General features: G+C 38.6%; 1 protein-coding gene across 1 annotated transcript in view; it reads left to right on the plus strand.

Annotated features, from left to right (window-relative positions):
- SKAP1 (src kinase associated phosphoprotein 1) overlaps nt 1-14,487 on the plus strand; it is a 277,253-nt gene that overhangs the window by 215,993 nt on the left and 46,773 nt on the right. The window contains exons 5-8 of the mRNA XM_033090442.1: nt 8,238-8,315; nt 9,215-9,298; nt 11,964-12,088; nt 14,334-14,397. Coding sequence (XP_032946333.1) covers nt 8,238-8,315; nt 9,215-9,298; nt 11,964-12,088; nt 14,334-14,397 — 351 coding nt within the window. The remainder of the gene's footprint in view (nt 1-8,237; nt 8,316-9,214; nt 9,299-11,963; nt 12,089-14,333; nt 14,398-14,487) is intronic.

The raw sequence follows: 14,487 nt of genomic DNA on the forward strand, positions 1-14,487 counted from the left end.
TTTGAGTCTTAAAGGAGGACTCCCTGCTCAGAAAAGGGAGATAGAAAGAGGAACTTTCAAACAGGAAAAACAGACAAGAAAAGGCCTGCTCGTGAAGTATGTGACACGTTCCAGAAGACAAAGTCTGTTACTTCTTGTTGCTGGAGTTTTGGGAGGTATGGGGGTTGGGGGAAAATGAAACTGAGAGGTAGGATGCCACCAAATATTTAAAGTTTTTGTGTGCTAGAGAGTTCGAGTTTCATCCTATAAGTAATGGAGAACCATTAAAGGATTAATTTAAGCAGGAATGTGACAGGACCACATCTGTTTCAGAAAGATGATTTCTGGCCACACTATGTTAGACAAGTAGAAGGTAAACCAGTTAAAAAGTGATTTCAAACCCAGGCAAGGCTCTTTTGTTTTCCTTTTCTCTGTGTTCTTATCAGGGTCTAGAGGAGTAGTAAATAGATTTGAAAATGATATATTGTCATTCATTTTTAAAGATACTCTCTCAAGTGACACATTTATGATGGTGATCTACCTCAAGACAGGAAGAATACAGTGATCCTTCAGGGTGTGTAAAAAGACAGTTTGGCATTTCAAATTCTCTCCTCCTCCTTTTCAGAATCACAAGGCCATTTAAAGTATTGCTGTCTGTACCATGTTTCCCCAAATATAAAACCTAGCTGGACAACCAGCTCTAATGCGTCTTTTGGAGCAGAAATTAATATAAGACCTGGTATTATATTTTATATTATATTATATTATACCCAGTCTTATAGTAAAATAAGACCCAGTATTTATATTATATTATATTATATTATATTATATTATATTATATTATATTATATTATATTATATTATACCTGGTCTTACATTATAGTAAAATAAGACCGGGTCTTATATTAATTTTTGCTACAAAAGATGCACTAGAGCTGATTGTCTGCCTAGGTCTTATTTTCGGGAAAACACTGTATTTGCATCAGGATTCTCACTTTTACTGTTGCCACTTACTGTGGTTTGGCTGCTAAAGAGACTTCAGGTGGTTTGGATCTTTGTGGTCTTATTTAAGGATGGATTTCTAGGATAAAAATAAAGCTGAGAGTGTTGGGTTACAGATAGGTGTAATTAATAAATCAGAAGACTCAAGAGGCTTCCTGGGTTTAAACAACGTGTGTGGAGATTACATGAATTCTCAGCCTTTTCCCACCACCATAACACATGTTCACTGACATTCATATGTTCAACACACTTTCATGGGATACCCACAGTTTTGAAGAAACACAGTTTTTTCAAGGAAATAAAGCACGGTGGGAATTCTTGATTGCCACAATAATAATAGTATATCAGATGTGGTTAGACTATCATAGACTGTAGTATAATAATACAAGCTATAAGTTATTTTTAATTGACGTTTTTCTCTTAGGAAAGCATATCAGAATACAAATGAATGGTATCATTAAGAAAAACTCTTAATCCATTCTTATTCTAAAAGTGAATTATTCAAACTCTCCGCCCTTTAGATCAACATGTTCAACTGATCAAAAGACACCAATGTGTCACATCATGACGGAGAATCAATGATTATTATACTGAGTGAGTCATTCTTTAAGATGAACTATTTACACCTAGCAGATGCTGTTGATTATTACCACTTATTTAGGTGCTAAAATTAATGTGTTGAAGTTATCATACCTGGAGTTAGAAGGGCTTTTTTCTAATATTTTCAAATCTTATAAATAAAATCCCACTGAAACTGAAGATATGGGAGAGGAGAATCCCTTAAGACCATAGCCTCTTAGACAATTAGCGTCGTGCCTCTTTGTAGGATGAAGAAGGTTCTTCGTCTTCCATATATATTCATGGTTTCTGTATGAATATTGGCATTGTTATGGAATGTTTTATTATAAAGAAAACCAATTTGGATATTTGGCTTACAATTCTTTCTTTTTAAACCAAGTCTTCTTTCTTAAAAAGTAAAATCATGTCCAAGATTCCTGCATGAACCTTCCACTGGAACAGGGTTTCATTTCTCTAGATATCACTCTTGTGTCGGAAAAGGTCTTACAAAGCTTGGTGACCAAGCAGCATATTTTGAGAGCTCCAGGTTGCTTCCTTTTGTATTTTCTTTACTCTATGTATCCTTTTATTGCGGTCTCATACTTTCTTTTATTTTGCTCTGTATATCTATTGACCTCTTGGATTTCACTCTAGAAAGAAATTCCATAGATTAGTCAGCCAGTGCATTAAAAGGTAAATAAGAAATACAAGATCTTAAACTAATTTCTGGCATCAAGTATTAGAATAACCACACATCACGTCTGTTTCTTTTTCCATATTTAAGTGGGGTCTCTTTTGTGGGATAGTGAAGTGGGAAGACCCTATCTTTAGTCAGCCACTTCTGAGTGTGTTTTCTCAACTGAAGCTCAGGGTGGTGGAAGGTACATGGGCTTTTCCAGCTGAGCGACCTTCAGCAAGTCCCATAATTTCATTAAGCCTCACTTCCTGGTCTGTAAAGTGGAGCTGTTAATAATACATACCTCATAGGGTTATCATGGAGCTCAAATAAGATGTAACAATGCTTGATAAAATGTGTTAAAAACTTGTTCTTTATTTTTTGCCATTTTATTAGACACATTAGTTTTAATTATCTTGTTCATCAATTATCTGTTTGTTTTTCTCTTAGTACTACTGGCCTAGAATCTATCATGAATTTTCTTTATCCTCTGTATAACAAGATTTCATCCACAAAATTTTTTTACACTATTTGGTCTGTTATCGGGATTAACAGATTTTTTTTTAAGATCTTAAAAAAATCAGAAGGGTAAAAGAGTCCATCATGATCTCCCCAATATTGTCTCCTGTGTATTTGCCAACTACAAATGTGTTATTTCTACCATTTTCTGATGCCCTTCAGTCTAGCTCTGAGCTTGTTTTATTTCCTACCACAGCTTGTTGAAGAACTTATTTAAGTACATTGTGTTCACTCCCTTCCTTTCATCTGCTATTCGATTTATTCCTCCACAAAATTAAAGCTATCTGAGTGATTTCTGTATCTTTGAATTTTTTAGATCCTTTAAAAGTTTATTTAATGATTCAGAATTTTTCACCTTACATGTGTTGGTCTAAACTCCTTAATAAGTGAAGCAAAATGAAAGAAAAGTGTGAGGAATAAGTGTAAACTCAGGTGGATATCGAATGGAAACATGGAAGTTAAAGAATTACATAAGCCTGTCCCAAGGGACGAATAGAGGAAGAGTCATTGAAACGAACTTCCCTGTTCAGAAAATGAACACTGGCTTGCCAGATACCTCAAACCAACTGTCATTGATCTACTGGTTCCCAAAAACTGAGAAAAAAAGCAAAAAATAACCCAGAAATGCAAGAAGCTGAGGAAAACCAGTAATGAACTTATTAAAGAAGGCCACAGAAATCAAATACGAGGGAAAGGGTTTAAGGAACAGATTTGGCATCAACAACCACCAAACAGGAGAATATTATCCACCCACCACACTGCAATAGCCTCTCCCCATTTCTGTACCTTTGAAACATTGTGAAGTGTGTATTTGTCACTTGTCTGCAGTGCTCACACACCAGCGATTTGTGAGTGAATTGAAATTGTAGATGTAACTTGACCATTCCCAGCCTTCAAATATTAGATTTTCTCCAACCTCATCCACCCAGCTCCCTGGATCCTTTATCACAAGTACTTTAATGAAGGAACCTGGTAAACTTCACCCTGTCTGAAATTCACCCACGGTAGCCGTCGGGGGTGGAGTTGGTTTGGTCCCTTTCTCGAACAATTGAAAAGAACGTGAATTAAAAGGACTACTCTCTGATAGAAGTCCACAATTTAAGGGGAGAAAAGACTTGAACAAAAGATGGTTGGGTTTTTGTTTTTGTTTGTTTGTTTGTTATTTTTATTACTGACTTTCATTTCAAGTTGAGTTAGCAAGAGACCAAGCCAGCTGCCTTTAATGCAAGTTCGCAGGCACCTGGTTTGTTTTGCAGGGGCTGCAGCCTTTCACAGTGGAACTTGTGTGGACTCTTGTGCTATTAGCCTTGTGCTGCAGTGTTGCCAACCAATGTCTCCAATTCTCTTTTCTCAGTGGGCTAGAACGCAGCTGATTAAATAGGCCGTGACTCACATAAGCTCCCGTGTCTTTTTTATTGACTGCTTTATGGAAATGTATCACACTCCAAAGGGTCTCCATTGTTGTTGCTGTGTGAAGCTGACTGAGGAGTCATGTTTAGCTCTGAGAGATGGAATCCTACTCTATAGTCTTTTATTGCAGAGTTGGGCATGGATGGGACACAGGTTTAAAGGAATCTGGATGAGAAGAGAAGGGTGTCTGAGAATTTCTTTTATCTGCATCTGCCATGAAAGTTGGGTGGCCATCACTTCTGGGTAACACACTTCCCTGTTGATCTTATCTTTATGGCCCACATCCTTCAGCTAAGTGAATCTTTTCTTTACAGGCTCTTCTGAGAGATTGACTTAGTGTAGTGGTAGGGAGAGATATGACACTGATGTAATTCTGTTTTGTGTTGATATAACGTGAAACACCCTTAGGTTTATCCAAGAGGGCCATTTGTTCCCAATAAACCTAAGTAATTTCTATTTTTTCATTTAAGGCGGTGATATCTTTTTTCAGGTAATGGACCAAAAAAGCCTCCATTTTTTAAAAAATTGTATACTTAAATACAAATGGTTTTGCCTAAAAATAGCAATTGTGCGGGGCTTCTTCCTATTTTTATGATCATCTTGCAAAGCATTTACATACTTTCTATTATGGGTTAAGTAACTGCAGATCTGCGTTTGCACATAGGTGTGAATTCAGGCGTACAAGACTCCTCCTGCCTCATCACCCCAGGACGGTGGCTGATGTGTGCATCACCAGGTTCGCCAGCTCTTGTTCAATAGGACCCTGAGCAGACACAGAAAGAGGAGATAGCTTGATTGCCACAGTGGCTTCCCATCTTGGTTGTCTAGATTCATCTGATAGATCATGGAGCTGATGAGATTGAGCTCAGAGTCAACTTTACGTTGAGAACAATTCTGTTATTGTACTTACCACACAGTACCTTACACACAAAAACCAACAGAATAAAGATTGATTTGATTTCCTCATTTTTTTCCATAGCCATTCCAAACTTCACCTATGATCCCATTTTTTCCCCCAGTGCCCACAAGAGAAACCGGGCAAAAGAGTTTATCAATACAGATTCCCTCTAACAAGAAAAAACGCATAACACTTCTTATAATAACACAGCATATAAAATACCGTATTTCCAGCTCTATTACTCTTCAGAATCTTGTTGGTAAATGACCAAGAAAGAAAATTGAGGAACGCATTCAGTGCCCAATTTTAGAAAACCACATGTGACTTTAGGGAGAGAAGGTGATGGTGGTGGTGTCCCTAGTCTCCTGGAATTAGTGACTTGAAGTTCAAGCATCTCTGCTGCATTATGTCTTTGTTTTCTTGGTGGTGGCATTCTTGGGTTTCGGTTGGTGGGGAAAGAAAAGACTCCTGCTGATAATGTACTGAAAGTAAATGAAATTAAATAAGCGAAGCAGTGCTCATCACTACTTCCTTCCCCCCTGGGTAATTCAATTCAAGCTCTCTCTCTGATAGCAACGCACAGGGACTGTCGCTGTCACCCCGCTGGGGCCTGGAGTCTTAACATCTAAATAAAAGTTTCACTCAAGCATTTTTTATGCTCCTGCCAGCAGGATCAGTGAGCTGGTGTGGGCACATTAATGTAATATTCATACTCACAGACTCTCCCCGCACACGAGGCAATGTCTTCCCATTTTCATAATTATAGATGTTCCATAAAATGGCATTTAGATTTGCATTAAAAAAGGAAGTTTGAATTCTAATAGAACGTTTAACATGTCTTTTATGATTCAGACTCTGGGCATCTTTAACAAGTAGCTGTGTCTCTTAAGTTTAACAAGACCTTAAAAAAGGAAAAAGGAAAAAAGAGTGAGAGAGAGAAATGGAAACTCCAAGCTTAGGGGATCCTGTTTTTCTTATCCCCTGTGTCTTTCATTTCCATCTGGGGCCTCCAGGGGCAAATTTTTGATAGCCCTGCAGAGAGGATGGACTCTGCTCCAAGGGGCCGTCTCAGTTGTACTGGTCCTCACCCCAGCCGCCCCACCCTCAGCAGGATCCATTTCTGTTTTCTTGGAGAGCATTTCCAGAGATATTAGAATTTTCAGAGGGATGGGAGAAATGAGGGGATCCTAGACAAACAAACTTTCCTTTGCTGCTGTTCATCTCATGCGTGCACCCTGACACATCTGGGAGGATTTATAGAAGCCAGTTTGTTAACTGTGAAACACATAGATGAAAATAGTCCATGAACAAGGAAGTTGACAATAAGGACAAATAGCATAAGGAATCTGGCACTTAGACACACTAAAAAAGAAAAAGAGTCTCTCTTTTGATCTACATGTTTAAAACTAAGCTTGGTAAAGTACCCACACAATTACATTATAAATGTTTTTTAAAATATTACAAATGAATAGATAAATAAACTAAGATTGGAACGGTTCGCTTAGAAGGAAAAGGTAATTTTAGTTGCATTTTAAATTGTCTTAAAATGTTATTTTAAACAAAAAGTATGTGAAGCACTGAGCAAAGTAGGCACCACTGAATAAGAGTTAGTTATTGTAGGAGATATTCAAAAAACAATGGTGTAGGCGCCGGCCCGGTGGTTCAGGCGGTTAGAGCTCCAAGCTCCTAACTCCAAAGGCTGCCGGTTCGATTCCCACGTGGGCCAGTGGGCTGTCAACCACAAAGTTGCTGGTTCAATTCCTCGAGTCCCACAAGGGATGGTGGGCTTCTCCCCCTACAACTAGCAACGGCAACGGGACCTGGAGCTGAGCTGTGCCCTCCACAACTAAGACTAAAAGGACAACAACTTGACTTAGAAAAAAGTCCTGGAAGTACACACTGTTCCCCAATAAAGTCCTGTTCCCCTTCCCCAATAAAATCTTAAAAAAAAAAAAAACCATCGTGCAATTGAAATAAAATTATTCCACCCAAAAGTCTCAAGGTAATGTATAGGGTGTACCTTATTTTGGTTTGTATTTTGTTTGCTTTCTAAATTTTTTAAGGCAAACCAAAAGAAATTTGGGTTTGGGGACTAAAAAGAATAAATACCAGGATTATGCTAGCCCACTCCCTTCATTTCTCCTAATTAAGAAATATAGAGTTATATTTTTAAAAAAGCTTTTGTGTTGTTGTTGTTTCATTTTCTTTTTTTTTTATTATTTTAATGGGGAATATTGGGGAACAGTGTGTTTCTCCAGGGCCCATCAGCTCCAAGTCATTGTCCTTCAGTCTAGTTGTGGAGGGCACAGCTCACTGGCCCCTGTGGGAATCAAACCGCAACCCTGTTGTTCAGAGCTCGCACTCCAACCAACTGAGCCACCCGGCCGCCCCTCATTTTCTTTTTTAAGGAGTAAATCCCTTCTTGTTTGTTTCTGTCCTTTGCCCCTCCCTTCTGTAAAGTAATATAAACTCCAGTGATGGAAGATGGAGTAGGATGTTGACTTCTCAATAAATTTGTACCTAAGAAGGCTAACTGAAAGCCGAGAATGTTAGCGCCATGCAATTAAAGATCAGGGCCAGTTCCAGGATATTCTCTTTGTAAAGGCTTCTACCATTCTTAGACTCTTTCCCATTCTTTGACAAAACCAGGATTTGGCAGTTATTGCCAAGTTCAGCTTGCATAGCCCTTCTTTGTGTGACCTTAATAAAATTTATGTTCACTAAGGTGGCTTTCTGTTTGTTTTAAAAAAAAAAAAAGTGTGTGTTTATTTCTCTCTCTGAAGTAGCTATGTTCGTGGTGAACTCCATCACTCGTTAAAGCTTGTCTGTGCTGGTGGCTATTAATTTGACTTTTGATTATCTCAATATGGATTATCTAATTTGGAGGTTATATCCACAGCAAATTTTTAATTCCCTAGAGTCCTTTTCTTGCCAATCAGTACATATTTAGCAAGGGCTACCTCCCCTTGCACAAACTAATATATGTTTAGATAATTTAAAGCAATTTCAGCATTAGATATAATTAGGAAGAAAGAAAATTTACTTTTTCCCCCAATCATCTAGAAATTGTTTTATTTTGTGCTATGTTCAAGCAGTTGCCCTTCTGTACCCCTTCATTAATGCAAGTTATCAAAAGTAGCCTAAATGAAAATTCTGTCAGGTTTCAACAAAGCATTTTGCTTTTGTTCCTTTTAGGAATAGAAGACATCACAAGAGGAGCTCAAGAGCTTGATCACATCATCAAGCAAGGATACTTGGAGAAGAAAAGTAAAGGTATTGATCTCAGAACATTCCAGGAAGGGAAGGGAAATGAAGAAAAAGAGGGCTAACAGAGCAGGTGCCTCCTCTATGCCCTATGTGTCTAGGTAGGTGGAAGTCAAAAGGAAGGCAAGAAAAGAAAAGAAGACTTACATTTTGTGTGTAGGCTAAGGAGAGACGGTCCCAAATCTTCAGCAGATTGTGAGCTTCATCAGAACAGGGACTGGGTCTGCCTTGCTCACCTGGTACACAACAAATGCTTAATAAATACTTTGGATGGATGGATGGGTGGATGGATGGATGGATGGATGGATGGATGGATGGATGGATGGATGATATTCTTGTTCTTGTTGTCATCTCTCAATGTACTCCCATGAAGATTGAAACTATGTTGTCAAGAGTACGATTTTTATGTCATATGTGAAGCAGCCACTTTCCAGTTTCAAAGGGGCCCAAATCTTAACCTGTCATTCATTTGGTTAGAATAGATACCACTAGGGCCAAAGTCCCAGACTGAACTCTCCACAGGCAAATTGGCTCAGTACAAAGAAAGCCTTTCTCGTGCCCATGGCCTGGAGCATCATTTTGGTTTGCTGAAACGCAACACATAAAGATATCATGGAGAATTTGAAAAATACAGGACGAGATTAGAACCTGAAAGATATAAAAGAAGATAGATGGCTGTGAGGGTTCAGAGCAGACAAACCCTGTTCAGAACTTGGACGTATAACTGAGCGAGTCCTCTGGACCCTGAGTCGATATGGGATAACCTGTGGGAGTGAAGGGAGGGTTTTACAGTCCATTAACCTGGGAAATAAAACAATAACGCACTGGACTGTGTATTGTTGGATTTTACAGACTCTTCAGTGATTGTAGTTACCTGAATTTATGTCCCTTACTGCTGTTCCATTTAGATCATAGTTTCTTTGGATCAGAGTGGCAGAAGCGATGGTGTGTTGTCAGCAGAGGCCTCTTCTACTACTATGCTAATGAGAAAAGTAAGTGTTCTTCATTTGCACAGCAGCCTCTCACTCCTGGATGCAAACACTTCGTAAATTCTCAAGCACTTAGATCTCAAGATAGCAATCCTTAACTAACACCCATAAAAGGACCTGATTGGGAAAGAACTAGGCTTAGGGAAACAATACTTTGTCTATCACCAAAAACTCAGGTGTCAATTTAGAACGTATTTCCCCTTAAACACTAGGATATTGTGGTGAATATATCAAAGAGTTTTATCTTTTATTATAACTAATAACATTAACATTGAACACTTTGGCATTCTTTAAAAAAAAAAAAGAACCTCAAACTCTTTATAGGCGTTAGTAATATAGTTAAAAATTGAGAAGAAAAAAACCCAAAAAACTCTGAGAAAGATTTAAACAGCTTATCAATAGCCCAGAATTAGAACCCTTAAGTCCAAACTCACTTTATTCTACTGACTCCTGGGAAGTAGTCCAGTGGACGTCCCTAGAGCCATGGAGTGTTGACCCAAATGGTTGCTGTGCCTGAGAGACACCCTTCAGCCAGATGGCGGCAGCTGCAAAGTGTTGATTCAGGCCAGAGGCAGCTTCTTCATCAGCTACCACCGACTCGATCACGCACAACACTCATGAGCTATATCCCTAGAAGAACTCCCATCCATGCTTAACACAGTTGCTTAGTTTGTGAGAAGGAATAGAAGATATAAGCACAAATTGGAGGCAGCTACAAATATATACAAGCTAAAAATGATCGTTGTAGGTGAATGCAAACATTCTTATAGGGGATACCCTCCTACAGAGACAGACTGCCCCAAGAGTAATTCTATGAAGCAAGGGGAAGATCAAGTAAAATAAAACATCAGTTCTTGTGGGGGCTTTCCTTGGGCTCTACTGCCTTGGTAGAGGCCAATGACCCAGAGTAAATCCTTTCTTTTCCTTCTAATCATTTTCTATTTCTCCTCTCTTCTTTCTTTCCCACGGTTACTCCTTTCCCAAAGCCTAGATATCCAGTCTAGGGAATAATCAGATATCTACTCAGTTGCCTTTGGACTTCCTGCACCTTTGGCACTAAGGCAGCATAAAGAACTGCAGCTTTGCTAAGTGACTTGGAATCCTTAAGATTTGCCCTCAGGCGATGAGGCACTTACCTCACCCTGCCTCTCTGCCTACAGCAGGTATCACTGACCTTCATCTTGGGTTCACCATCTTGGATTCCTCAGAGCCTTTGCCATCTAGGGTTAAAGTGTGAAGCCCTACTTAGAAATGATAGCAGCATAACTCAAAAACTGCCCAACTACCAGTGCGCTCAAATCCAGCCACCACAATTTCTCCCCTGAATTCTAGTCATACCAGCCAGCGAGGTATTATTTTCTTATTTTAAACCTTCAAACTAATATAACATTTGTGTCTTTGTAAAAATGTTCGTCATTTCCCTTGCAGTTAAATAAGTGGGTGGCACATCTGGATATAAAACCAGGTATCATGTTCGTTCACTCAGAATCCTTTACACTCAAGGTGAGAGAGGGAGAACAAGAGCGAGAGACTAGGAGATGTTTATTGGCCATTTTGCTGTCAGGGTGAAATAAAATCCAGTGACCAAAGAAACAACAAAACATTTTAGTGGCCGGTTAGAACAAGGAGAGATACTTTAACAAAAAAGATTCTGGTGTCAAAAAGCATTGTTGCATGGCTCCCTTCTCGCCAGTTACTTCTTATTGTACCCAAGACATTTTCTTAGTAAGTATAGAGTGTTCGTATATTTCTTTTAGCGCAACCACGTAAGGAGTCTTTTTCTTTCCTTTTAATATTGTCATCCCACTGCCATCCTTCTCATCATCATCATCATTAAAAATCGCTTATTACACAATTCATTCCACATGATACAGGACAGAAAGCATGACTCAGACAGGTGCTACGGTACTGTCTTCTATGTGTTCTGCCTGAACCACACCATGAGGACGCAGAATGCTTGGGAACCATCTCCTGTTTTCCTGTTTCTAATATTTATATATATGTATGTATTTTAAAGGGAATGACAGACAGAGTACTCTCTCCTTTCCTTCACTAGGGTCCTTTGCCTTGTATCTCCTTCTCATCATCTGATGGTATTCAGCAGTGCTCTGCTACTTCCCAATTTGACCTCTTGGAAGGAGGATAAAATACTGAGTTTTAATTATTCTCCTGCCAGCGTAAATTCCCACCTGAGCAGCAGGCGGGGGAGAGCAGTCTAACCCAAACTACATAGGGCATAGGAGGAGATCCTCGAACTTATAATGCCCCCTGTGCTGCTGTCCCTCCCCTCGAATGTGAGCGCTGATAATGATGTTTCAGTTCTATAATAGCCTTCAAGAGCCTCACATTTACAGCTGCGTTCTCCCTGCTGTAATAATTCCTTCTTTCTGTTATTATAGATCTCTTAACATTCTAATAAATTCTCTGTCTCTGTTGTACTCTTTTGGCACATAACCTTTCATGTTGCATTTCCCTAGCTTGGCAGTGATATCTGCCTCTCTGTCGCAGTAGCCTCTTCTTAAGCTTCCCTAATAACCTTTCCTTGACTATTGTGGTTCCTCAGGGATGTAACAGCTGTTTCTGTGCTTTTATTTTACATACCAGAGAAGATGCCTTCCCTTGGCAGTTGCATCTCTCTAGGGATACAGGGAGCTTTCCTGTCTTGCAGGCAAGCAGCCCAAAGGGACCTTTCTCATTAAGGGCTACAGTATACGGATGGCCCCCTACCTGCGAAAAGATTCCAAGAAAGAATCCTGCTTTGAACTGACCTCCCAGGATAGGCGCAGCTATGAGGTAGGATGAACCGAGGAGATGGTGATTCTCATCACCATTGCGTGTGAGCCGTGGGTACTCTGCTGGGTTCCAGCCTTTCTTTGTTACCTTCTCATTTCCTACCAAGACCTTCTTTCTTGACATGTCCTCACCTTTGCTATCATGCCCTCCTTTCTCCTCTCTGTTGCCTCTCTCATCCTAGATACTGCCTTTGCTTGGCTTCTGTCTCTTTGCTTGGCAGTGAGAGTCTTGTCTACTGCAGCACACAATCTAATTCCTCACTCTCAGCCTCTCACTTCATGACTTTAATTCCCGTTCTCTTTATTTTTCAACTGATTATCTTCCCTTCCTTCCATGAAATCCAGAAAAAGAAAAATCTGACTGTCGAGTGAAAAATAATTTATTTTTCCATATTCATCTTGCTATCCAAAATAATCTTCCTACGTGTAGATGCATTGCATATCTCTGGAAAGATTTCTAAGATATTGGTGACAATGATTACTAGTAGTAACAGTGATAACTGAGGGAATAGATCTAGGTAGGGGTAAGAAAGACTTAGTCTTCACTGAGTTCATTTCAATACATTTTGATATAATATTATAGTATAATATAATATGCAATGCATTTCTTATCTATTACAAAATTAATTAAAGCAATAAAAAATTTCTGACGATGGTAATATAGTGATTGTCAACAAAAATGTATTTGTGTGTATACATATTGTTTCCTGCTTGTTAGTAATTTTCATGTTATCACAATTTTACTAAAACAATTTAGAAAAACTTTAGCTAACTTTTGAAAAAGGGAAAACCCATTCTAAGGGTAATATTAACCACTTAAGTAACCTTTTGACTCTTCAACTTTTTCTCAACATTCCTCCTTTTATGTTTCTACAATGTCATAACCCTTATTTTGTTAAATGACCTAGGTCTTCATTATATCATTTCAATTTTTTTTATTTAAACTAAACTTTTCTATGGAGTCCTTTAGAGATCTATACAATACAGATGTACGCACTGAGGATGTTCCTAAGTTATTTTTTTATTCAGTTCGGATGGTGCCTTATCCAGATAACAATTTATATGACAAGCCTCAATCCATTTTCCTAAACATTTTTTATAGAAATGTGCTTTTAAGAAATCAAGAATGACAATGTCTATTAATAAGTATTAAGCAGGAATATAGGTTTCTTATACAGCATATATCTTTATCTTGCCCTATAATATAAATGTGTCTCAGGAACAGTCATTTCCAGTTGATTCATTTAAAATAAAAATAAATTACCAAGGGTTGATGCCTGACTGGCCTGTTTTGTGATTCAGAATGTAGAGTTTGTTTACTTCTTCTTTTCTTTGGCCCATTGAATCCAAGTCATTATCATGGTCTGTGGATTCTTCCTCTACAATATCCTTTGGATCTTTCCCTTCTTATTTATTCCCACAGCTATCGAAATAGCTAAATCCTTATCACTTTACCCAGAGGATTAGTTAAATAGCCTTCTAGTTGGTCTTCTGTCTCCAATTTCTCCTTTTTCCAATCGCTCCTATTCACAGCACTGAAACTCCCACTCCTTTGCTAGAATTTACAATGGCTTCCTATTGCTTCATTTTAGGTCTGAACTCCTAGTTTCATCAACTGTTTTCTAGCTTCACTGGTTGTTGTTCTGCCGACCAGCTGATCTGCCTGCCTTCCCCATACATGACAGTCTCATTCCTGATCTTTTGCACATGGTTCTCCCTACCTAAACTGTCCAGTTTCCACCAACTCTTTTTAAAATCCAGCCAGAACAGTATTACTTCAACAAGCCTCCCTGGCTTACTCTAGGCAACAATAAGTGCTCCCTGTCTTCTTTCAACATTCAGTTGTTGTCAAATGTACCTATTTTATAGCATTCCCATCTCAGGTGTGTATGTTGCCTCCATAACTGATGCATTATTCTTTGAAGTCAGGAATTTGGGTTTGCTTTTTTTTTTTTCTGTAAAGTTTCATCAAATAAATTCCTGATGAATGAATGGATAATTGAATGAATGCACGTGGACATGAATTCTGGACTCAAATAGCTATCAACATTGGGTATGCAAAATTGCTGAAGGGAAAAGTCACTTTCAGTGTTTTGGTCTTTTTTTTAACAGTAAGCAGGCAGAGAATCTTGTGCTTTCAGTGTGACTCGGAAACTTGACTCATAAGTTCTCTCCCTTGAACATTTCTGTAGGAGTCATGGAAATTTTAGTGAAGATGATAAATTAATTCACTAATTTTTCTCTAGTTTACAGCTACTAATCCTGCTGAAGCCAGAGACTGGGTGGATCAAATAAGTTTCTTATTAAAAGGTAAGTATTATTATAGAAACAATACTTGATAGATTTGCAGTTGAAGTTACATGGCATAAACATAGTCCATAGGCTTCAATATGTATTTTT

Source organism: Rhinolophus ferrumequinum, chromosome 21 (genome assembly GCF_004115265.2).
Source record: "Rhinolophus ferrumequinum isolate MPI-CBG mRhiFer1 chromosome 21, mRhiFer1_v1.p, whole genome shotgun sequence".
Taxonomy (NCBI): Eukaryota; Metazoa; Chordata; class Mammalia; order Chiroptera; family Rhinolophidae; genus Rhinolophus; species Rhinolophus ferrumequinum.